This window comes from Mus musculus, chromosome 5, assembly GCF_000001635.26.
Source record: "Mus musculus strain C57BL/6J chromosome 5, GRCm38.p6 C57BL/6J".
NCBI classification, from domain to species: Eukaryota; Metazoa; Chordata; class Mammalia; order Rodentia; family Muridae; genus Mus; species Mus musculus.
Window position 1 is genome coordinate 31,780,389 of NC_000071.6, and position 26,297 is coordinate 31,806,685.

The 26,297-nt window shown below is 40.4% G+C and overlaps 1 protein-coding gene across 6 annotated transcripts in view; it reads left to right on the plus strand.

Moving 5' to 3' along the window:
* The window catches only part of Babam2 (BRISC and BRCA1 A complex member 2), a 386,973-nt gene that overhangs the window by 82,411 nt on the left and 278,265 nt on the right, over window positions 1-26,297 (plus strand). For all 6 annotated transcript variants that reach the window (XM_011240687.3, NM_144541.1, NM_181279.1 and 3 more), the window contains one exon: window positions 5,190-5,284. In XM_011240687.3, coding sequence (XP_011238989.1) covers window positions 5,190-5,284 — 95 coding nt within the window. The remainder of the gene's footprint in view (window positions 1-5,189; window positions 5,285-26,297) is intronic.

Genomic DNA, 26,297 nt, shown 5'->3' on the forward strand with positions numbered 1-26,297 from the left:
TAAAAACAATGAATTCATGAAATTCTTAGGCAAATGGATGGAACTAGAAAATATCAACCTGAGTGAGGCAACCCAATCACAAAAGAACACAAATGGTATGCGCTAAAAGCTCGGAATACCCAATATACAATTCACAGACCACATGAAACTCAAGAAGAAGGAAGACCAAAGTGTGGGTGCTTCTTAGAAGGGGGAACAAAATACGGAAGCAAATACGGAGACAAAGTGTGGAACAGAGACTAAAGGAAAGGCTATTCAGAGACTGTCCCACCTGGGGATTCATCCCATATACAGTCAACAAACCCAGACACTATTGTGGATGCCAAGAAGTGCTTGATGACAGAAACCTGATACAGCTGTCTCCTGAGAGGCTCTGCCAGACCCTGACAAGTACAGAGGCAGATGCTTACAGCCAACCATTGGACTGAGCACAGGGTCCCCAATGGAGGAGTTAGAGAAAGGACTGAAGGACATCAAGGGGTTTGCAACCCCATAGGAAGAAAAACAATATCAACCAACCAGTACCCCTCAGAGCTTCCAGGGTCTAAACCATCAACACATGGAGGGACCCATAGCTCCAGCTATATGTGTAGCTTAGGGTGGCCTTGTCAGGCATCAATGGGAGAAGAGTCCCTTGGTCCTATGAAGGCTCAATGTCCCAGTGTTGGGAATGTGAGGTCGGGGAGGTGGGAGTGGGTGGGTGAGGAAACACTCTCATAGAAGCAAGTGGGGGGGGGGGAAGGTCAGATAGGGGGTTTTTGTGGGAGACTGGGAAATGGGATAACATTTGAAATGTAAATAAAGAAAATATCCAATAAAAATTGATGAAAATAAAAATGATTTTATTTGTATTGTTATCTATACATATAGGTGTTGATTTGCACTTATGGGTGGGTGCAGGAAGAGACCAGAGGAGCGTGTATGATCCCCTGAGGCTGGAGTTACAGGTGGTTCTGAACATGTGGGTCCTGGCAACTGAACTTGGTTCTCTAGAAACGCAGTGTGTGCTTCGTCATCTTAACCAAGTTTCTTTTCAGTGCTTGAGATAAGACTCAGAGCTTCCCACATCAGGCAAATGCCAAGTTCTTTACTGCCGAACATCCTTAACCTTTCAATTCATTTTTTCTTGGGGATGGGGTGCACAGTATCTTATTATAGGGTCTGGGCTGGCCTAGAACTTGGTATGTAGCCTAGGCAGACCTCAGATTCACAATCCTCTTGCTTCAGACTCCCAAATCCAGTCATTGTTATGTTCTATACCCAGTTTAACAGATTTTTTTTTTTTAATTCTGGCTTTTGAAACAGGGTTTTGCTTTATAGCCCAAGGTGGCCTCAAAATTGATATGAGGTCACGCTGACTCCCCCCCCAACCCAGGATTCTCTTGCCTGAGTTTCTAAAAAGGCTGTGATTCCGGGTGTGTGTCGCAATACCTAGCTTCAAGTTTGAAGGTGTAAGTGTCTGTTTTAGTGTTGTGGGATGCAGTCACAGAACTCTTTGGCTGTGTAAACAGACTCGATGCCATTAACAGCAGGTCCTGCTTGTCCCCCTCCCCAACCAGTGGCTCCCGCTGCTCTGCTTCCTATGAGTATAATAGTGTCTGTCTTTTAATTAACTTAACTTGCCACAAAGCCTTTAGAGTTCATCCACATTGTAGCATTTGTCAGAATTCACTTTCTCTTAAGGCTGAATCATACCCCATATATGGCATGTTTTTATTCACTCATCTTTTGGTGGGCTCTTGGGTTGTTTCTACTCTTGTGTCTGCTGGAAATTATGCTGCCATGAAAGTAAGTATTTGAGACCTTATTTTTAATTTGGGGGCCTACAGTGTATAAAGTTTATATTTCCTTAAATTTATTCCTAAGCAATTATATTATCAGAAGTGGTATTTTTGGATCATATGATAATGTAGTTTTAATTTTCAAAGAGCCACCATTCTGTTTTCCATAGCAGCAACATCATTTTGCGCTCCTATCAACTCTGCACAGGGATTGGCTTTCTCTGTGTCTTCCCCCACACTGTTTTTGTTGTTTGTTTGTTTGTTTTAATAGTTGCTATCATAATGGGTGCAAGAAAGTAAAATGACTTATACTGGGGGAAGTGAATTGCCTTGCAGGTCTGTGAAGAGGTTGATCCTAAGAGTGAAAGGGTTTTTTAAAAATTATATTATATTTATTTATTTAAAGATATGGTGTCCTATAGCGGAGACTAGCTTATAACTTGTGTAGCTGAGATTGCCTTGAACTCCTCATCTTTCTTCTCCTGTTTCTCAGGTGCCACTTTATAGGCATGTGCCACCACGGCTGTGCAACCCTGACCTGCAGTTTGCTTTCTATTGGTTGATGTCTGCTGATGTCTGGCATTACATTCCCTAGTTGCTCTGTGATGGTAAAAGCCAGGGAGAAACAGGAGTACTTGTTTTGTGTTTTGTGTTTTGTTTTGTTTTGTTTTTTTTTATTCCTCTGCCTATCACTTGCTTTCAAGAGTCTTTTGGGCTATCTAGAAGTCCTGCATTTCTATGTGACTTTTAGAATTGGCCTTTCAATTTGTTCAGAGAATCTGTTGGGGGTTTTGTGAGTTGTGTGAAATCTGTAGATCAGTGTTGCCTCTTAGTGTCATTAGTGTTCTGATATGTGAAGATGTATTTCCACTTACATAGGCCTTTTGTAATTGATTTTTAACAGTGTTTTATGGTTTCAAGTGTTTAAAGTTTGTATTTCTAAGCAATTTTTTTATGCTACTGTAAATGGAATTGTTTTCTTGATTTAATTTTGGGATTTTTCCTTGTTAGTGTACGGAAATGGAGGTTTTTGTTTGGTTTTGCTTTTTTCTTCTATTTATCTTGTGTCTGGAAATGTCTCTGAAACTGCTCATTAGTCTACACAGTATTTTTTTTTTCTTTTTGATTTGTTAAGATTTACCATATGCAGAATTAAATCACCTGTGGGTTGTGGTGGGTTTGTTTTTTCTCTCCTTCCTACATGGGTCCTCCTTTTTTTCTGCCCTGGTTAGAGCCTCCTACCTAACACTGAACAGAGCCAACAAGACTGGATATCCTGGGATTGCAGCTCTAGTGTTAACTGGTCTGGAAATAGGTATTGCATTCTTTTGGGAAGTTGAAAATTTAGATTTTTGAATTCCGCTGGTAACTAAGGCAATGGAGGTTCTTGTATTGGAACTGATTGATTGATTGATTTCAGTACTAGGGTTTGAATCCATGGCCTCATATATTCTAGGCAAGTGGTTTTCCACTGAGCTCTGCTCTAAGCCTTTTTGCTACTCTACTTCCCAGTACTTGTAACTTGGTGTTTCCCAAACTTTCTGATGCCTGTGCTCTGTTAACTTAATGAGAAACATTCTGAAAGTGATTAAGTAAGCAACCGTAAAGACACATTTCCAGTGAGTCAGTCTAATGAGTGTGCTTTCCTTAGGGATTCAAGCTTGCCGGTACATGAGGATAGAATATGTAATGCGGACAGCCATACCGCTTCTTCTGGAGACTCTTATCCATGGCTTGGACCAATGCCTTAGCACTTTGGAAGTTTAGAATTCATGGGGTGTAGTTGGCCGTTGGAGATAGTGGTAGTGACGGCTTGTAAAGTGGGGTTGTGTTACTTTTATTGTTTGATTCTGCACCCAACTCCTGTCGGGTACATTTTCTCACTTAAACTTAGTCCCCTCTGAAAGATCTGGAGGGAACACTGCTGTGCTTCGTAATTCACTTCAGAATGTCTCAGTACTTAGATATCCGTTCAAAGAAGAGAGGACTCTTTTCATATTCCCAGCATTTCTAAAATAGATTTTTTTTGTGAGCTGCACTTTGCCTTGTAAGAGAAAAAAGGAGGACCCATATTGGAAGGAGAGAAAAAAACAAACCCACCACAAATTGTGGGGTGGAGGGCAGCTGGTGCTAGGCTACTATGTAAGAGGGTATGATTGAGTTCTAGTGTTTCAGCTCTCTATTAGTAGAATTCTTTGGTTTTAGTGCCTACCGTAGGCCCTAGAGCAAAGTTCAGTTCATTATTCAGTGAAAGTAGGAGTGTGTAGGCTTGGTGATCTGGATAGAGCTGTGGGTAGCATGGAAATCCATGTTAGTTCCTTTGGAGGAGCTACTGAGACAGCTTGTGTTCTAAAGTATGAGAGCTTGGACCATCACGATGACATCCTTATGCTTCTGAGCCGGATGTAAAATAGCCTCATGCACAGACATGGAAGGGCTCAATGTGGAACTGAAGCCGGAATGTTTCATTTTGGGTCACATTATGTAATCTTATCCTTTGAACAGTGAAAGTGAGTGGACTGACAACTGTGTTGTATGTAGGAGTTGTGTATGTGCGCAGAAATATACACACATGAAATACTTATAAGCCAGTGTATGTTAAATTGCCCACAAACTAATCTGCTTATTAGTAAGTCTGAGCAGAAAGTTGGGGACTAAATGTTTGGCTGAGTAGAGGGAACACAGGAGCTGAGTAAGGAGAGAGAAGGAACAGGGGACCTTACGCCAACTGGTGTGCTCACGAGACCCTGCAACTTGTGTTGTCTGAGAATAGCACCACTACCAACACAACACTTGTGTATGCTCGTTGAGGGTAGTCACTCTGAATGCCATACGTGCTGTTGAGCACACGTGGCTCCTTCATAGAGTAAGTCTGCTGTGGCAGCACCACGGTCCCCCGGGAAACGGGTAACCTGAGGATGAGTGCTCAGAGCCTTTCTAAGGTCTCTGAGTTAACAATGGTTAGGGACCCTGAAATGTAACTGGGGTCTATTTGACTTCAAGACAGATGCCCTTCCCATTATTTCAAAGGTATGTGTGTTTAATTTCTAGAGGGCAAGGACTGTGTTTGCACAGATCAGTTTTCAGCAGAGGCGTCTTAATTAGCAGGCAGTGATTGGACAGGGGTGTTTCCTGTAAAAAACAATCAGCCTGTGTGTTCATGGAGCTGCCTCTGCTCTCCTCCTGGGTATTTATAGTCACAGTGTAGTGCACTTGTTTGATTGCTTATTGTGGATGGTAATTTCAAAGAGGATATCAGTTCTTTTATCCCGAGAATTAATCATTCAGAAAGTACTTTTCAAATTTGTTTCTTAAACTAAATATAAATTTCTTTAAGTTCTTGATTCATTTTCCAGAATGCCCATTTGCAAGGGACTAAGAAGAGCTTGTCATTTTCTTACCTTTCAGGGGACATAATTTTCAATGCTCAGTACCCAGAGCTGCCTCCTGATTTCATCTTTGGAGAGGATGCTGAGTTTCTGCCAGACCCCTCTGCGCTGCACGTGAGTACTGCAGGCTTACTCTCATGGCCTTTGTGGAAAAGAAAACAAAATTGGCATTTGGTAATTGCTTAGTCAAACGTGGTTTTCCCTTTCTGTGGAATAAATGCAACTCTTCCTGTGCCAAAATCCTTGAAGAGGAGAGAGCTTTCATTGGAGTTTTACTTTGGGACCATTTCACATTACGTCTACAGTATTGGTTGAAATAATTTTTCTTCAACTTCAAGACACAATTGACAACATTTTCTTTGTTTCACTGTGAACATTCATGCCTGCAGGCAGGTTCTCTAATGTTTAATAACATTTCAATAAGATACTGGTTGCAAGAGAGTTACTGGCTTTTTAGGTTTGTTTGTTTGTTTGTTTTTGGGGCTTGTTGAAATGAAGTGGCAAATTTGGACATTACTTTAGTGCTTCATAAGGGGAAAGACCAGACTGAATGTTTTGTCTTAACCCAGACCTCAACCCTGTAGTTGAAATATGTTTCTGGAATTAAAGCAAGAAGACTTACTGTTAGGGAAAAGGGGAAAGGGGTCATGGTACCTGTCTGAGCACACACAGTTTGTGTAATGGTTGGGTTTGCCAACAAAGAATAGGTGCCATTTTGTCTAAGTGTTTCTTTCATTTTCCAAAGTCAGGTCTTCTGTAATAGCTGTACTCTTCAAGGAGGTTTAATTGTTGATTAAAACTATTTTCTTAGTTTGTTTTCGGGATTTTTTTTTTTTTTTTTTTTTTTGGTTCACTAAAACTGTGTATTTGATGTTTTGATGACTTACTTTGAAAGTTCCTCTATTCCTCCACTTCCCATGTAAAGGGGAGATACTAGATGAAACCTAAAGAACTACATTAAAATTTCACACAGCTGTGAGAATATTGTTAGCACGAGTTTGTTGTAAGGTTTTTTTTTATAATTATACATAAACTTTTGTCTGATTAATAAGTTTCTAGTTAAATACTGCCTCCTTAGAAATCATGGTGTTGGTATTTACCCCATATTAACATTGAGAGGCTCACCTGCAGCAGATGAGACTGAAACATTACTGTATAGTTCCTCCCTGTCTGATATCTGCCCAGTGGAGGGAGGCCTACATCAAATGCCAAAGAAACATTATAGGCTAAGTGTCCCTGGAATTTACAGAAGGTGATCAGAGAAAGCCTTGTAGAGGGGGTGATGTTTGTCTTCGTCCTTCTAGAGAGAATAAAAGTGGGAAGTACAAGAGAAGTCAAGTAGGTGGGAGATGGATGCAGACTGGAAGAAGCTGGGGTTCATATGATGTGTTGTAGAGAAGGGTACTGATACAGTTGCTAAAGTGAGATTCCTGTGAAACAGCTACAAAGGCCAGGTGCATTTGGTGGCTTAGCTCGGGTCATGTTGCTATGGTAAAACAGCATGACTAAAAGCAGCGCTGGGTGGAAAGGTGATGTTTGTTGGTTTGTCTTAATCTTATAGTTTATAGTCTATCATCCAGGGAAGTCAGGGTGAGAATCCGAGGCAGGAACTTGGAGGCAGGAACCGATGTAGAGGCCATGAAGGAGTGTCACTTATTAGCTTGTTCTTCACGACTCCCTCAGCCTGTTCTCTTACACACCCACCCACAATGGTCTGTGTTCCCTAAGAAAATGCCCCTCAGGCATTAACTGTTCTTATGGAGGCATTCTCTTGGTTAAGAGTCCCTCCTCCCAGATGATTCTGGCTTGTGTCCAGTTGACATAAAAGTAGCCAGCACAAGGACATTGATGGAGCGCACCAAATGCTGGGCCAAGAGCCACGGAAAGAAGAACAGAATGAAAACTACCTCTGTGAACTGTGTTTCATGTGATCAGTGAAGGAGAGGAAATCTATGGTCAGAACTGAACATTGTTGAAGTAAAGTCTAAGGAGAGAGAAAGCATTGCATTATGCAAGAGAGCTAGACCACTGGGGTAAAAAGGATAAGAAAGTGTTCACAGCCTGTTTTTAGAATTGACTTTACAATTTGTAGTGTATGTCTTCAGTATTAGCAAGTGTGATGAATGGAGAATTTAAGAGCTAGAAAAGGCTCTGAGATTCATCTTACTCCACTCTTCTATTTTTGTACTGAAGAAACGCTAGTAGATTTGCAGAATCCTATAGCAGAGCTGAAATGGTAATTTCACTCTTCTGACTGAAGTTATCTTAAGTGCTTTTGAGAAATAAGCTGGAAAAGAACAGCGTTGGGAGGAGGAGGCACAGCCAGCAGTGTACTGGATCCAAGAGGAAGTGACTGAGGACCACAGGAAGGCTCACTTGGTGGGCCAGTGGGTCAGACAAATGCAGCGAGGCATCAGAGCACTCTTAAAGGTGCACACTTGATATCTGTCTTGTTGAAACACCAAGACAGGATGCACTATAAATGTGATCTCTTCTAGTAGCTGTTTCTCTAGGCACAGCCTGCTCAGGGACTTGTCACTCAGTGTTAATAGGTTAGCATTTAGTTGTGTATCCCACCCGGACTTCTCTCATCTTCTCTTGATGTACTATGCCAACTTGTCTGCACATTGAATGAAAGGGAACTGCATCTTGTTACCTGTGGGCTAGGAAACAGAATCAGTGCCTGGACTTCCCAAGATGTTGTCCTAGAGTACCTACCAAGTATAGAATGGGATTCTGCACCCGCACGAGAGGACATACTTGCCAAAGTTTTAAAGCCAAAATTTGCTTTAAGTTATTGGGCCTAATTATTAAAATTCATGAAAAAATGCATCTGATTTTGTGATATATTTGTGTTTTTAATGTAAAAGTATATCAGGTTATAATAATTAAGAGAAAATGAACTCTCTAATATGGTCCAGCTTGAAAAACAGTTTTAAGCAAATTTATTCTATTTATTTATACTTGTTCTTCTCCAAAAAGTGAGGTGGCTTAAATAAGGGACACGGGTACAGGTAAAAGAAGTCAATATAGACCTCAAATGTCAGCTGAGGCTCCACTTTAAACTCAGATCACTCATTAAAGGATGTGAGTTCTGTGAAGGGATCAGCTGCGTGTAAGACACTAGAATCAGTACTGGTGCCAGAAGCATCTCCGATACCACAGAATCATGAAGACACTCAACAAAGGCCTTCTGGCCCCATGGATCCCAAGGCTGGATGCATATTAGAATAATTTGGAAAGCGTGTTCTGACTTTAGCTTTCCTGGGAGCTAGACCCAGAATTAGGTACTTGGAGAGGCTTCTGGGTCATTTTTCTGTTTCATTGTGAACTGTGCTGGGAACCATTGTCTGAGTCATCTGTGAACATCTCTCTCACAGTGGCCTTTGCCTTTGCTCAACATGGCTTTACTGAAGTACGGTTTCTACTTAGGGAATAGCATGCATGCATATATACATACATACATACGCATGTATATATGTACATACATATGCATGTAATTTTTAAGAAGCAACTGTATTGGCACATACCTTGTATGCCACATGATTCACCCATTTAAAGTAGTAATTCAGGGGCATTTAGTATATTTGTTGCACTGAACAGTTGTCTCCACAATTTAAGGCCCATTGTCATCATGCTGAGAAGAAATGCCAAACCTATGATCAGTTAGTTCCCTGTCCTTCCCACCCCAGGCAAACACTACTTTGAATTTTGTTTGTATGGATTTGCCTATTTTGAACATTTCATGTAAATAGAAATCATTTCATGTATGTGCACATATATAGTCTTTTCTGACTATTTTCACTTGGCACACTTTTTTTAATTGTTAAGTAATATTCCATTATATGTGTATACCATATTTTATTTATTCATTTGTCAGTTGATAGATATTAGTGTTTTTTCCATGTTTTGGTTGTTGAACTACTGTTATTGTATGGGCATCCTTGTGTTTTCTTGGCTATATATCTAGGAGTAGAATTATAAGACCAAATGGTAACTCTGTATTCAACTTTTTGAATAACTGCATCAACTGACTTGAAAATGGGTTGTACTGTTTTATATTCTCACCTAGAATAGTATATAAGTGTTCTGGTTTCTTTGTGTGTTTGATAATACTTATTACTGTCTGTCTTTTTAATTAGCCATCACTGGTAGTTCTTCAGTAAATAGTGTCTCCATGTGATTTGGGTTTGCCTTGCTTTCATGATGAATGATTCGAGCCTCTTTTCATGTTGTTGGCAAAGGACTGTTCATATCTTTGCCTAGTTTTATATTGTCTTTGTCAGCTCTTTTTCTAAATATATTTTTAGTTTAAGGTTTTCTTTTTTTTAATCATATACATGATTGGTCACATTTTTCAGCCCATTCTGTGGATTCTTTTCCTAGGTACTGTCCTGTGTGTATGTGGGTGGGTGTGCTTGCCTGTGTGCACATTTGTAGAATCCATTTGTCATCCTAGGCATCTTATGTCACACTACCATACTTTCTGAGTCAGAGTCTCTCATATAACTCAGAGCTCAACATTTCTGCTGGATCTGTCTCCATCCTGCCTGTGCTGGGACAAAGCTGCGTGTGCCAGGGCCTGGCTTTTGTCTGGTCCTAGAAACCTGAACTCAGATCCTCATGTATTGGAGTTCAGGCACCATACCATTTTTAAAGAGAAGTTTTAAAGTTTGATGAATTTAAATTTATCTCTTTTTCTCTTGTTGCCTGTGCTTTTGATATTCAAGATGCAATAGCCTAATCAGAGATTGTAAAGATTTACTCTCATATTTTTCTTGAAGAGTTTTATTATTTTTGCTGCCATAGTTAGGTATTTGTTGCTTTCTGGGTTCATTTTTGTAATGGTGTGAGGCTGATGCCTGGCTTTATGTTCTAAGTGGAAATTAGATGCGCTAGCTTTGTTTATTAGAAAGGATGTACTTCCGTCATTGAATTTTGTTGGCATTTTATTATCACTAAGTTGGTTATAGTTGTGAGGGAGTATTTTGGGTTATTAATTCTATTTCATTGGTCTGTATGTGTATGCTTTTGATAGTATCATATTGCCGTAGTTGCTGTGATTGTGTGATCAGTCTGTAAAGTAGGGAGTGGGACGTGTACATCATTGTTCTTTGCAGGGCAGCCTTGACTATTGAGGGTCTCTCGCATTGCTATATACATTTAGATCACTGTGAAAGTCTGCACAGAATCCACCTTGGTTTTAATAGGGATTGTAGTGAATCTTATGTTAATCTGGACGTTATTGCCAAGTCTTAGTAATTAGGAACAATGTGAAACACCTTTCCATTTATTTATACTGTCTTCAGTCCCTTTCACCATAGTTTGTTATTTTGGGTGCATGAGTTTTACACTTTTGCTCTAGGGTTTTTTTTTTCACTGTTATAAATGGAATTGTTTCTTATTTTAGTTTCTAGTTTTATATTGTGGCAATATAGAGTCACAAATGATTTTTTAATAATGGTCAAATATTGTGATATCTTATAGTGTAAATTTTACTGTAAGGTTTTTTTCTACTGAGCAAAAATTTTTTACAGATTTTTAAAAAAAATCATTTTATTCCTGCCATTTTGAGACAGACCGGTATGTTCAGGAAGCCAGCTCAGAGCATATTTTGAGTTGAGATGTGATTATAAAATAGTAACGCTACTTTCCTTTTTATCTCAAAACTAAGCTGAAAAGCATTTCCCAAGACAAAAATGGAAACAGCATTGTAACAGACTGGAGAGTATATTGGAAAGTTGTATTTAAAGTTAACGATTGTAAATTCTAGTAGAATTACCTCATGGCTTTATATTGTGTAAGCTAATAGTTCATTCACCAAACCATTTAATGAACATTAATTGACAGTTAGGATACAGAGCTCCAGGCAGTTGACCTGAGACCTGTGCTCTAGATGTGATGGTCCCTAGGTAGTAGAGTAGACAGACCCCAAACTTTATTTTATAGCTTAGGAAAATTATAAAAATACAACAAACAGTGCACTGTAGAGGGAAGATGTCACATGGCTTGGGTGGCCGTGGGAACTTCTCATGCTGTGAAAGCTATCCATTCCTCTTAGAGATGCTCTTTTGGGGCTCTTTGTGCTGACCGCAAATGGTGGCTCCATTTGTACAGCCATGTCCTGTTTGCGCTTTTGCTTTGCACCTTACACCAAAGCATCTGCTGATACAGAGACAGTTCTACATTGCAGGTTGGGTTTCAGTGCTCACTCTTTTCTCATGTTCCATCCTGTGGTTCCATGTTCCATTGTGCTGGCCATGTGTCATGCTGTGTGCAAGGCAGTGAATCTTCCATGGCTGCCTAATAATAATAAAGTCTACTAAGGCAAATTAGCGAAAATCCTACCTACTGGTAGCTTTTGATTGTACACTGTGTTCAGTGCTATATAGTATAGAATTGACTTCAAAGAGGTTGATTTAGGAAGGTCAGATATAGATACAGAGAAATAGTTACACCTAAGTATATTATAAAGATTGAAATAACTATTACAAAGGAATTCTATGGGGTAGTGAAGTAGAGGCTTTACATGTATATGCATGCATACATACACATACATGTCTCTATATTTTCATATGCATACGTATATGCATATGTATTTGTATTTGTATATGTATATGGCAGAAGTTCCATTATTACGAGAAGGAATATTTTCATAGGTTGGAATTTGCTTGCTAGGACTGAGTGATGGGATTTATACAGGCTGTCACCCAGTGGCTTCTCTGCTCTCACCTCCTTCCCCACTGTTCTTTGCTGACACCTCCCTCCCATAGCTGCATAGGTCTCTTAACCTTCTAAACACACGGCCACCTTAGGACCTTTCCATTTGCCACCTGCTATTTTATTTTGTTCTGCCTGGAACTCTTTTCCAAGTTGCCTGAACAGCATGCTTCCTTTTCCTTTCTGTACCTATCCACAGTGCATCCCATGGCTTCCCTCCCAACGCCGGAGCACTTTCCGTGCTCTCAGACCTTCACCGCGCCCTTCTTTGTTACTTACTGCCATATAATAAGCTTTAGTTACTTATTTGCTGTCTGTCTTTCCTAGTGTGGCCAGCTTCCCTGATTTGTCTGAGACTAAGAATTGTGAGATGCAAGGCATTTATTGTTAAAACAGTACAGTCCTTAGTCAGCTGGGCTAGAGTGTTGCCCTTGTCTCTTTCCCAGAGTGGAAGGAAACATTAGTAGAGCATTGATTAGTTTTGTTCACTACAGGGTGCATAGTACCTGCTTATTACTGGAATAGGTTTCCTTTGAGATTATGTAGTTAAAACCTCACTGATTTTTAAAACTAGGATGTATACTTTTAATACACTTATAAAATACCAGGAACAAAATTTTATCGTTAGGAAAAATAGGGCTGAAATCAGTTACCAGAACTTCTAAAGCAATGCTTTTCAGCCTAGTCTTGCAACATTCTGTGGTATGCTCAGCTGCCTCCAAGGCTGTTTTGAAATTCTTTTCCCCAAAGTAATAATGATAATTCATTTTAATTCAAAATAAAGTTGCATAAAGGAGGAAAGTTGGATCATACGTTTGAGAGGGAAGATCATGTGGCAATTCTGGGAGGAGGGAAAGCAGTGTCGTCTGACTCCCCGTCTGACAGCGAGGTTGACTTCGTGCCTGGGACAGGCTCTACAGCACAGCAACACTAACGACACTGATGCTAGTGCCCCACTGGTTGTTTGAGTCCTCCGTTGGTTGTTCTGCTTGCATTGAATATGAGTGTGCTCAACCATCTAGCTTTTCCTCCTTTGCTCCTCTTGGTGCTATCTACAAATGACACTTTTTGAATAGTTCCCTGTAAAGTAGTTACCTGCCCCTGTGTCCTTGAAATACATGCCACAAGTGTACTGAGCTGAAATGGACTGCATTTCCCACTACTGAAAAATGGCAAATGGACAGATTAAAAAAACCTGGATACTTCCAAGCACTTGGACCTATACATGTTTAACATGGGAGACTCTCATTTTTCACATTTTTATTCCATACTGTTTCATGTGTCATCTGAGACTCATAAAGAACCCATCTTTGCCTCCCAAGCTGTACATGGTGCTTAAGACAGATAGGTAAGATTTGCCCGATAGGATGGGTGCTGATTGTAGGGATGGAGGGGTAATAAGCACAGCTACTGTGGGAACACAGAGAATGATGTTTTTTCCAGATCTGTGTATGCACATAAGCCTTGGGGCCTTAGAAATGTATCAGCTGAGTGTCTGCTTATCTGTACTGTTTTCAGTGCTAGTGACTGAACCCAGAGCTGTGTGCTGGCTAGGCAAACATTGTACTTCTGAGCTAATTCCCTAGCCCCTCATCTGAGCGTTCATAAGACTACTTAATGTAACCATTAGTGATGAATAACGTAGAGACAAGAATGTAAGACCCAGTGAATACTGATCTAGGACCCAGATGAGGAAGCAGAGCATCGCCACATCTGGATGCTCTTCTCGAACTCCCTTCTATCTCTGTGCTCACCCATAGGAGTGAACACTATACTGACCAGTAGCATTTTATTAATTTCACTCTCTTTGATTGTCATACAAACCAACTCAGACAATTTTACTTGTTTGATTGTATCTGGCTTCTTCTCTCAGACATTTTTTCTCCCTGTTGTTACTGTTTATGCTGATTGATGATAGTATTCCCTTGTATTAGCATACCACAGTTTCTTTATCTCGTCTGTTGATGGGCCTCTCATCTCCTGCTGCTGTAAACAGCACTGCTGTGGATGTTCTGCCTTTCAGTAGTAACCGTATGCATTCCTGATGCTACATATCAAAAGATGGACTTCCTTGGACATACGCAGGGGATACATCCGTTAGCAATTTCTCAGCTTTACTAGTTTATCAGTCAGTCCGGAGATAGAAACTACCCTAGTAATTAAGTAGGGAACGATTAGGATACAGAGTTGTTAATTAGTAAAAAAAAAAAAAAACAAAAAAAACCCAAGAGAATGGTAAAGAATACAAATGAGACTAATAGTGTTGAAAAGTTTTACTTAAGGTTAAAGGAGAGTAGCCTCAAAAGAACAAACCTAGAACCCTCTTTTTTGATTCCCCCATTGTGGCTCGTGTCTCCACAATTTCAATTTATTTGTTGAAAGAGGGTGTGGCTACAGCCCTCTGGGTTATAGCAACCTTCATTGTGGGTACTGTGAGCCAAAGCTGATGTTGGTGACTCCTGGATCTTTTAGGGACTGACATCAGAAGTGGGGTGGGTGCAGTGCAGCGAAGCAGGCTGGCCAGTGGGGTCCATGAGGTCTGCTCTGCAACATCCACATAACTACCATTGGAGCAAGATGGAGAGTGCCTGCGGTCCAGATCCAGGACGTGAAGCTCTGTGCCTTGTGCCTTGTATTCTTCCCATATAAGTGTGTTGACAGGCTGGAAAACTGTCTCAGTTTGTAGAAGGGGGATAGGAGAGGTGAGAGGAAAGCAAGCACATTAGATAATGCCCGGCTCATCTCCCAAGTTATTAGTTTGTTTCCTTAAACTCATGTAATGACTTCTTAATTTTGAGAAAGACAGTCTTTAGTCTCCAATTCTATCTGATCCTCTTTTTTTTTTTTAAAGATGAGAAATAAGTCATCTACATTCTAGTGAATGTTATACCAAAAAGCATACATGTAAACAGAACCCAATAAGGAAACTCTCATCTTGGACCCTTTATCAGACCCAAAGCAAAGGAAGCCCCTGCTGTGGTGAATCTGTCAGCCTGCACTGTTCCTGGACCTCTGTGTGTGTGTGTGTGTCTGTGTGTGTCTGTGTGTGTGTGTGTGTGTGTGTGTGTGAGAGAGAGAGAGAGAGAGAGAGAGAGAGACAGAGAGACAGAGAGACAGAGAGACAGAGAGACAGAGACAGAGAGAATATCACAGCTTGACTGCAGTTCTCTGATTTGATCTTTGTCTACCACTTCTAGTTCTCTGCTGGATTTATCTTCTCGTCTCAGTCTACAGTCTTCATTTTCACACTAGTAGTTGTTTTAAAGTCCTTGTGAGCTAATTCTAACATCTGGATTCTCCTTGAGTCTGTGTTTTGCCTCCTTTTTTCCTTATCAGTCACATAGTTCTGTGCTTGGTAGCTCTTGGAGTTGATATGAACACCAGATATTTCAGTTAAAAAATGGCAGCAGCTCCAGGGATGGTGTTTTCTGAGAGGTAGAGGGAGAGGGAGAAAAGAGAGAAAGGGAGGAGGGGGCAGAGACAGAAACAGAGGCAGAGAATTGTCCTCTCTGAGCGGCAGCTACGTTGCTGAGTTGAGGGTGATCTGTGGTTTGGTAGGACCACTTCTAGTTGTGAAGTAGAATGTCTAGGTTATGCCTGGAAGCCGGGAGTGTGATCAGTCTTTTGTGACAGTTCTAAATGCCTGGCTCTCTATGTATTTAAATGGATTTTTATCAAATATTTAAACACAGAGCAGTATGGATCTTTACTCCCAGGGAACCCACATTTTACATTTTGTCTTGTATGACTGCAGATAGCTCCGCTCCCCTGAAGTTTTCTTAAGTTTCAACACAGTGCTCCGCTCTGTTCCTTCAGAGCCTTGAGGGGAACTAGATGCGTGTTTGAGGTCTCTTAACTCTCTGCCAGAAGCTGTCATGGTTTCCCCAGCTACTGCAGCAGCTCTTGCCTGGTCAGTGCCTGCATCCCAGCCTCCCTCTGGGCCAATTTGCACATATCTCTGGGTGAAGTGGCTGTGGCAGTCAGTTCTTCTCTGGGGTTCTCTGTCTTGCCAGTTCTTGCTTCTACAGAGAGCAGATAGCTCCAGAGAAATATCTGTATTGTATCTAAGCTTCAGGCTGTTCTTGTTCAAAGTGTTCAGTTGTATTTGAGAAAATGTCATTTTACTTTGAAAATGTCATTTTTATCCTTTACTTTCAAAGCAAATGTATAAAAACTTTAGTGGACCATGAATGCTACATACCTTGTTGGTAAGAACACAGTATTAGACCTGAGGTGATGGCTCAGTCTGCAAAGTATGTGCCTTCAAAGCACAAGACCTCAGTTCAGGTCCCCAGAACCCAAGTAAAAGGCCGGGTTAAGTGAATGCACTTCTTATACCAAAGATGCCAAGATGGGAGGTGGAAACAGATGGATCTCTGGAATTTGCTACCCAGGTAGCTTATTTTGCTTAGTGAAACTAGAAGATATGAGAAAACCGGTCTCGAAGAAAAAGCAGAGAGTGCTTATTGATAAGATGCTAATAACAATATTGAACAACCATTACAAAAAGATTCCATGTAGTGAGAATTTTGATTTCTTTGAAAAACCCAAATATTATGGGAATATGTTCCATTTTAATAGCAGATGTGGGATACAGTACTGCTTGAGGTTGTCCACAGCAGCTGACTATGATTTGCCTCATGCTGTAGTAGGGGTGTGATTTTCCTAGCTGTGGATAGTTTCTATGATTGTGTGATATATGTAATTCTGGGGACTTTTCAGAGGGTATATAAATGCTTGGGCCCAGAGAGGTAGGATAGGTTGTTGGTTGTTTACTGTTGGTAGTGGTTTGTTAAGTAGTCATGCACAAAGAAGAAAGAAGGAGAAGAAATTAGATATCCTGTCTGCAAAGCTCAAACTAGCCCCAAGGAACTTGATACCCCTAATCAGCAGGAAGTAGTTTAAAGATAATGTTGCCTCCTTCCCCCCACCCCACATCCTTTTTCTCTGCTCTCTAGAGTTAGGGGGTTGAAAGGGTAGGAAAAGGATGGAGAAGATGGAAGAAAGAACCCACAAAGTAGCCAAAGGCCAGCTACAGTTCCATAACAGTTTCTTCTTTTATTATAGAAATCTTGGTACTTAGGTCCCTGTAGATTTTCCTGGTGTGAAGTAGAATGTTATTTAGAGAGGGCATCTCTGGTTCTTTTGAGTTGAGAGCAACTTGTAATAATAAACCCATCAGTAAATGGTCAATGTGAGTGTGAGAAAATGACTAGACATTATGATGGGAAATTTGTTAATGTGCTGATGAGACAGGAGGTCTGTGAGTACCCGTGTCTGTGAAGCTCTATGAGTGAGTACTTATGTGTGTGAAGATCTGTGATTACTTGTGCTTATTTCAATTTATCAGCTGTAGAAATCCTTTATGAAGTGAGAAATAAGTTGGTGTCTTTTTTTTCTCCTTTTAAAAATTTTCGCCCAGAGGAGGATATTGGAGGGCTCTTGGTTTAACAACTATAATTTATGATTTTATCTGTTTTACAAAAATTGTTGCTACCACAGCCAGTTGTGGATTAGGGACTGTTAATATGTGCACACACACAATTTTGAAAACATGTGTTATAAACAAGACTTTTAAACATAGTTGTAGAGAAACAGAGCATCTTGGAAGTATAAACAAGGTACCTTAAAAATGCTGCTTCCCATAAGACAAATGGAAAAAGGCAAACCAAGTTAGTTTTTGAAATCCAATGGGAAATAAAACATTTAGCAGATGTTGTCAGTTTTCATTTACGTGACTGAATTTGTAAAAATATCTTTGGGAAATGAGTTACTGAGTTGGGAATAAATCATTGCAGTTCATGAGTACTCCTTTCCAGGGGAGGCAGCCTCAACAGTTCTGGGCATTGCCGTGTACTTTCTTTATCAACTTTTGTTCCTCCCAACTCCTCTCAAGAGCTTGTTGTTTATATTATGCCAATGTATTACTATTGCTATGATTATTGTTTTTGTTATGTGTACTTTTGTTTTGAGACATGGTCTCAGTATATAGCTCTGGCTGTCCTGGAACTCACTCTGTAGACCAGGCTGGCCTCAAATCACAGAGATCCACCTGCCTCTGTCTTTTAAGTGCTGTGATTAAAGGCATGCACCCACTCCTGGACATATATTTGTATTATTAATGACATGTAAAATTTAAGTAAGTATCAATAGATACGAACCCCTCCATGATCCCAAGTAATGTTGGGATATATTTTTTTCTTGATGTTTTCTGTGTCTAAACCATATGCATATATATTCTTTAAATTTTTCTGTACCTTCCTGTTAGCAGACTTTATATATTATCAAGCATTTCTCCCAGGACAGCTGTCTTAGTTGTCATTACTGTTGCTTTTGATGAAACATGACTAAAAGCAAGTTGCAGAGGAAAAGGTTTATCTCACTCACAGTTCATGTCAAAAGCAGTGAGTGCAGGAACTCATGCAGGAAGGGAGCCTGGAGGCAGGAGCTGATGCAGATGCCATGGAGGGTGGGAGGGGTGCTGCTTATGTCCTTGCTCCTCAGCCTGCATTCTTAAGAACCCGGGACCACCAGCCCAGGCATAAACCCACCCACAGTGGGCTTCCCACATCAATCACTTGTTAAGAAAATGCCCTACAGCCTGATCTTATGGAAACATTTTCTCAATTGAGGCTCCTCCTCTCTGATGACTGCAACTTGTGTTAAGTTGACATAAACTAGCCAGTACATCAGTATAACTTTATCTGAAATAATTTGACCCACTTCTGATTGGTGAAAAATAAGTTACATTTCACACTAGTCATTTTTTTTTCTTCATCCCTTCCCTTGCACTCCTTCCTTTGCCCAGTTGGACTCAGCCCAGGTCCAGGGGTTCTTCATTGCAGAGCTAATGCTTCCATTTTCTTATGGTTGTTACCGTGAGAACACAATGAGCCCTTTCTAACACTTGTTAGTAAAACAGTGGTTACTTGTTAGGCTTTAAAAAAAAATTTGATTCACTTTACCTTCTGTTCACTGTCCCCCCCTCCCACAATTCTTCCTCCTACAATCCTTCCCCCATTCCTCCTCCCCTTCTCCTCTGAGCTCCTCCTAGGTGTCCTTCCACCCTGTCACATTAAGTCTCTGCAGGGCTAGGCGAATCCTCTCTCACTGAGGCCAGATAAGGCAGGCCAGCTAGAAGAACATATCCCACAGACAGGCTTTTGGGATAGGTTATGTTCTAGCCATTTGGGACCCACATAAAGTCCAAGCTGCATGTTTCCTCCTAGGGAGGCCTAGGTCCAGCCCATGTGTGCACTTGGGTTTGTGGTTCAGTCTCTGAAGCTCCAAGTGTCCAGGTTGTTGTGACTCTGTTGGTCTTCAAAGGACACTGTCAGTAGGATAAAATGGCAGTCTACAGATTGGGGAAGCATTTTCACCACCCCTACATTTGACAGAGAGCTAATATCCAAAGTTTATAAAGAACTCAAAAAGACACCAACAACCCAAATAAACCCAATTTAAAAATGAGGTACAGAGCTAAACAGAGAATTCTCATCAGAAGAATCTCAAATGGCCAGGAAGCACTTAAATATTCAAAGTCCTTAGTCATCAGGGAAATGCAAATCAAACAACTCTGAGATTCCATCTTAAAGCAGTCCGAATCACTAAGACGAGGAACTCAAGTGACAGCACACGCTGGTGAGGATGTGCAGCAAGGGGAACACTCCTTGCTGGTGCAAATACAAATTTGGGATTTCTTTCTTAACTCACATTTTTTTCACCATGAATAACTACTGGTTGGTTATGGTTAATAACTTACTAAAAAGTAACGTATTAGTCCATTTTAATTTTCATGTCTGTGAACAGGGATTTGTCCTGTTTCTTGTAAGAGAACTGGAAGGAAGTCAGAGTGTCAGTAAAGCAGTGTCGGGGTTGGTTGTGATGACTGTCACACTGAGATGAGGGGTCCTTTTCCCTAAGACTATGTTCGCAGTGCATTATATGGTTGTAGTCGAGTGTACACACCTGGGTAGCATTGTTTTTTAATAATTGTTCACCTGTTTGTATTCTCTGTAACTTCAAGAGCACTTGTGGGCAGAGCCTATTATCTTACTTGTCCTTGGCTTTTCTTGCACTTATTTATACTTAGCAAGTATACGCAAAAGAGTTGTTTGTTTTGTTTTGTTTTGTTTTATTTTTTTGGGGGGGGGGGTCAAGACAGGGCTTCTCTGTATAGCTGTCCTGCTCTGTAGACCAGGTTGGCCTTGAACTCAGATATCCATCTGCCTCTGCCTCCCAAGTGCTGGAATTAAAGGCATGTGACATCACTGCCCGGCTGTTTGTTTGTTTTTAGTGGACGGATCCTGCATCAATGCTGCAGGACTTGTGATAAAGTAGCCATAGTAGATCCTCGTCTGATCTGGTCATCAAGTGAGGGCGGGGCTGGGAGGATGGTAGCACTGTGGGAGGGGACCACTCTTCAGAGAAACATCACACTGCAGGACTGACATATTAGAAGTATCCATCCAACTGGCTTCCTGTAAACAAGGGCTTCACAGGCAGGTAGTAGTTACATAGGTAAGTGTGGCAGACAGCCCACATTGAGTGTGCTGGCATACCATGTAATGCCAAATACTGCCTCAACCCCCCTGCTTGCAGATTGTGGACTATTGGATGTTAGGAATTACATCCAGTGTCTTTATAATTGTTGAATTACAGAAAATAGACCTTCCTTTTCCTAATGTAGTTTCTCATCATATAAGTATCAAATTAGCGTATCTTTTTATTGTGTTAGAATGTTGGTGGGGAGGGGATACACAAAGCACTATTTGAGTTGTTGACTTAATGTTTTACAAGTAATCAGTGAATGAATTTTGGCTAAGAATTAGGACAGAATTTCCAACAGTTTCTGAGGTGGCCCGAAACATACTTCTACCATTTTCGTGCTATATATTTGTGTGAAGTGACATTTTTAGCTCTGTCACTAATTAAAAAGTAAAGTATTGATCAACTCTGAAAAACATTACAAGTTTTCTACATTCTCCAGCATCAAACATGCAGCCAAGATTTAATTCTTTATGTAAAAATAAACAAGTGCACCCACCAAATTTGTGTCAAATTTGCTTTCATCTTTAATAAATGGTAAAATTATAAGTTTTATAACAGTATATATATATAACAGTATGTATACACACACACACACACACACACACACACACACACACACACATATATATACCAAAGAATTGCTTAAATAATTTTCTTTATGTATTATTATCAGTAAAATTTTCATTTGTAGACCTATTTTATATGCATGCATATTCGGGAATCACATAAAATTTCTCAGGCCAGAAAAAGGTTACAAGTGGGAAAAAAAAAAGATTAAGAGTCCTGGTTTAGACTGAAAGAAGCTAAATCTTATTCATTGCTAGTTTATGTTGTGATTTAAAAACATATTTACTTTATTTGTTCTTTTGTGTTCCAGTGTGTGTGCGGGAGGGGGAGGTTGTGTGTGCGCACGCATGCCACAGTGCATGTATGGAGCCAGTGAGTGTGAGGGTAGCCCTGGATTGTTTTCCTTCCCCCTTTGTGTGGTGTTCTGGGGATGAATCTTAAGGAGCTAGGCCTGTGCAGCCCCTTAAAGCACTGAGGCATCTCAGAAGCTGAGCTGTGCTGTGATTTAAGAAACGACCGCAGGTTTGGAATTCATTTTCACTCCCTCAGCCACAGCGTGGCTCACCTACAGATCGAAACATTGGTGAGATGTTCATAATCTGAGAATTTTACTTTTTCCAAGACTACAACATCGAAGATTCCAAAACTGTTTTTGATGAGTTTCCTTTTTAGCGCTTGTTAACTATACCTTCAGAAATAACTGTGGTCTTCATGTGAATACAGCAATTCTTCAGGGGAGTCAGATTCTTATCTAATATAAAGACAAAAGTGCTAGTGGCAGTCGCTGACTCTCTTCCCTCAGCATTTCTGAGTTAGTCATTTCTTAGGTTGTAAGGTTGATCTTCAAACCAGCTTGCTTACTATTTTTGTGGTATATTTATTAGAGTCTTAGGAGAGAAAGATTTTTCTCTCTTTTTATTTAAATAAGCATTGGGTCCTAAATGAGCAGAATGATTACTAGAGAGAGCTTCATACCCAGATTTCCCCTTCGTCCGATCCCTTACCATGCTATGGTAGTTGTGGCAAATGGTGAATCAGTAGTGACAATTGTTGTTAACTGAAGCCTGCATCGTGGTCGTTTTTGTTTAACACCTGAAAAAGCTTATTCGTGTTTTTTTTTCCATTTTTTATTAGGTATTTAGCTCATTTACATTTCCAATGCTATACCAAAAGTCCCCCATATCCCCTACCCACCCACTCCCCCTTTTTGGCCCCGGCGTTCCCCTGTACTGGGGCATATAAAGTTTGCAAATCCAATGGGCCTCTCTTTGCAGTGATGGACGACTAGGCCATCTTTTGATACATATGCAGCTAGAGACAAGAGCTCCGGGGTACTGCTTAGTTCATATTGTTGTTCCACCTATAGGGTTGCAGTTCCCTTTAGTTCCTTGGGTCATATTCGTGTTTTTATCATTCTAGCCACCATAGAATTTGTTTTTAATTAGGTATTTTCTTCATTTACATTGCCAGTGCTATCCCAAAAGTTCCCCATACCCCCCCCCCACTCCTCTACCCACCCACTCCCACTTCTTGGCCCTGGCGTTCCCCTGTACTGAGGCATATAAAGTTTGCACGACCAATGGGCCTCTCTTTCCAGTGATGGCCGACTAGGCCGTCTTCTGCTACATATGCAGCTAGAGACACGAGCTCTGGGGGTACTGGCTAGTTCATAATGTTGTTCCACCTATAGGATTGCAGGTCCCTTCAGCTCCTTGGGTACTTTCTCTAGCTCCTCCATTGGGGGCCTTGTGACCCATCCAATAACTGACTGTGAGCATCCACTTCTGTGTTTGCTAGGCCCCGGCATAGTCTCACAAGAGACAGCTATAGCTGGGTCCTTTCAGCAAAATCTTGCTAGTGTATGCAATGGTGTAAGCATTTGGAGGCTGATTATGGGATGGATTCCCGGATATGGCAGTCTCTAGATGGTCCATCCTTTCGTCTCAGCTCCAAACTGTGTCTCTTTAACTCCTTCCATGGGTGTTTTGTTCCCAATTCTAAGAAGGGGCAAAGTGTCCACACTTTGGTCTTCGTTCTTCTTGAATTTCATGTGTTTTGCAAATTGTACCTTATATCTTGGGTATTCTAAGTTTCTGGGCTAATATTCACTTATCAGTGAGCACATATCATGTGAGTTCTTTTGTGATTGGGTTACCTCACTCAGGATGATGCCCTCCAGGTCCATCCATTTGCCTAGGAATTTAATAAATTCATTCTTTTTAATAGCTGAGTAGTACTCCATTGTGTAAATGTACCACATTTTCTGTATCCATTCCTCTGTTGAGGGGCATCTGGGTTCTTTCCAGCTTCTGGCTATTATAAATAAGGCTGCTATGAACATAGTGGAGCATGTGTCCTTCTTACTGGTTGGAACATCTTCTGGGTATATGCCCAGGAGAGGTATTGGGGGATCCTCTGGTAGTACTATGTCCAATTTTCTGAGGAACCGCCAGACTGATTTCTAGAGTTGTACCAGCTTGCAATCCCACCAGCAATGGAGGAGTGTTCCTCTTTCTCCAGTTTTTGCCAGCGCCTGCTGTTACCTGAATTTTTGATCTTAGCCATTTTGACTGGTGTGAGGTGGAATCTCAGGGTTGTTTGATTTGCATTTCCCTGATGATTAAGGATGCTGAACATTTTTTCAAGTGCTTCTCAGCCATTCGGTATTCCTCAGTTGAGAATTCTTTGTTTAGCTCTGAGCCCCATTTTTTAATGGGGTTATTTGATTTTCTGGAGTCCACCTTCTTGAGTTCTTTATATATATTGAATATTAGTCCCCTATCTGATTTAGGATAGGTAAAGATCCTTTTCCAATCTGTTGGTGGCCTTTTTGTCTTATTGATGGTGTCTTTTGCCTTACAGAAGCTTTGCAATTTTATGAGGTCCCATTTGTCGATTCTCGATCTTACAGCACAGCACAAGCCATTGCTGTTCTATTGACCTTAGTACAAGGAGATAGGAATGGATCAATTTGCATTCGAATCTACATGATAACCGCCAGTTGTGCCGGCACCATTTGTTGAAAATGCTGTCTTTTTTCCACTGGATGGTTTTAGCTCCCTTGTGGAAGATCAAGTGAGGAATGGGGAAAGCATCAGTCTCACTGTACAAACAGTGAGCACAGAGGCAAATGTGGTCAGGGCGGCGGGGAGCGAACCCTGGAGCCTCCAGCCCTGCTCTCAGCAAAGTCCTCTCTCCTGCTGGAACTGGGGGAGCTTACTTTGATTTTTGATCTTATAGTTAAACTATTGAGAAAGTGAGCTTTTGTACTTATTAGTCTATGTTTGTGGGTTAGCTTGCTGTTCTTGCGTTAGCTTTAGAGATAAACACAATAAACAAGAAAAATGTATTATAAAAATTGAACATGGATATAATGTATGCTTTCTCTAACATTTTTAAAAGCAAAAAACCTTAGCTATTATAAAAACATCCCCCCCCCAGGAATTATCTGCATCCGCTGAGAATTTTATGCCAAGCTGCAGCCCCCACACAAACGTTAGAAAGCCAAGCTATTTAACCCTATGAAGTAAAGTGCGGGCTCGCCTCGCCCCGCCCTGGTCTGATGCAATCCTTCCACTGCACAGTGCTTCGGAGCCTGCCTCTGACAGTGAATCAGGAGACCTTGTATACATTCGTTAAAAGCTGTTTTTAAGTTGTTGCAGTTCTGAAAATTCCAAAGAATTATAGTATTATAAGCAAAACATTCAACACATTTAATACATATTCTTGAATGTGGTTCAAGAACATTTATGAAGAAGCCAGATTGAAAAGTAAAAGTCTGGATTATTATAGAATTTTTAAAAGAGGGGCAGTTAATTACTAAGAGTATTTAAAATGGAATAGCTAGGCCCAGTGTCAGCCTATAATTTCAGCTACTTAGGAGACTGAGGCTGTAACCTTATAGTTCAGGGGCTGTCTGGGCTGCAGAGTGAGTCCTAAGCAAACCCCACTAACTTAATAAGAGCCTGTCTGTTGTCTCAAAAAGAGGGTACTTATACATCTTTAGTCTGTTTCTAAAATCAAAGGAGTCCTCCTTCACATGATTTAAAATAATTTCTTTGCTCAGCCATAATTGGAACATCTTTATCATACCCTTCTTTCCAAGGCTCTGGAACAATTGAGGAAGAGAAGGCACATAGATTGTAAGCCAGAGGTCAGGGAGGGAGGTTAGAGGTCAGGGAGTGCAGCAGCCTCTCTTGTCACCTACACAAGATCAAGCCAATTAGCACTCCAACATGGATCACTAGCTGAGGGGTGGTTGGTAGCTTCTGGGTAGACCAATTAAGCATGGAGTCCCTGGTAGGTCCCCTGTGATCTGGCAGGTGACCCATCCGTATGAATATAAGGGCAACATAAACTGGGTTCAATGTATTATGAAGGCAAACAAACAAACAAACAAACAAACAAAAAAGAATAGGACTGGAAGTCTGAAGGGAGTAGAGATTGGATCTGGAGAAAGGTAGGAGTTAAGGGGTGACAGTATTATCAATATATATCATATGTATGCGATTCTTAAAGAATCTCATTTATTTAATACAATATAATATATTTAAATATAATATATATAATACAAATATTATATTTAAATAAAAATAATTGACAAGAGTAGTTACTGTTATAATTTGCGTGCTTAAAGGCATGTTTTAAAACACATTTAATTTTGTGAATTTAAAGATGCTTTCAGTGTTGACCTGAGGCTTACCTTGGCTAACTCCTTTGGCAGTTTTATTTTCAAAGTGTAAAACTTGTTCCAGTAAGTTTAATTATTATTTAAAACTAATTTATTATTAAAACTTTAAAGTTAACCATTTGTTTGTCTTCTATCCCATTCCCAGTCCCCCAAACTCATTAAAGTCTGCTCAGATTAAGTTATCAATGTTCTATCATAAGCAAGAGAGAAAATGGCTAGCACAGACATCTGACTGTGTATATTTAGATTGCTAGGGATCAAGAGTTTGAAAATATGAGCTGTATGAGACCTTGTCCCAAAATAATCCTTCACAAATAAATAAGTAAAACAGACAGACTACTAAATAAAAGTTTTTGTAAAAACAGAGTCCCCCATATGAGACATTAACTGTTAGCCTAATGACTGAATGCCTATAGCAAGCCTAGCGAACACCAGCCTCTCTTTCCTTCCTTCGCCTTCTCTTTTTTGTTAGTATTTTTATGGGCCTTTTGCTCATAGCAATTAAAATAATAATCAAAAGTGTTGTGCTATTTTATAGCATACCTTATGGAAGTTTTAGTTTTTAAGAAAATAATCCCCTGGGAAATGTTTATAAAATTT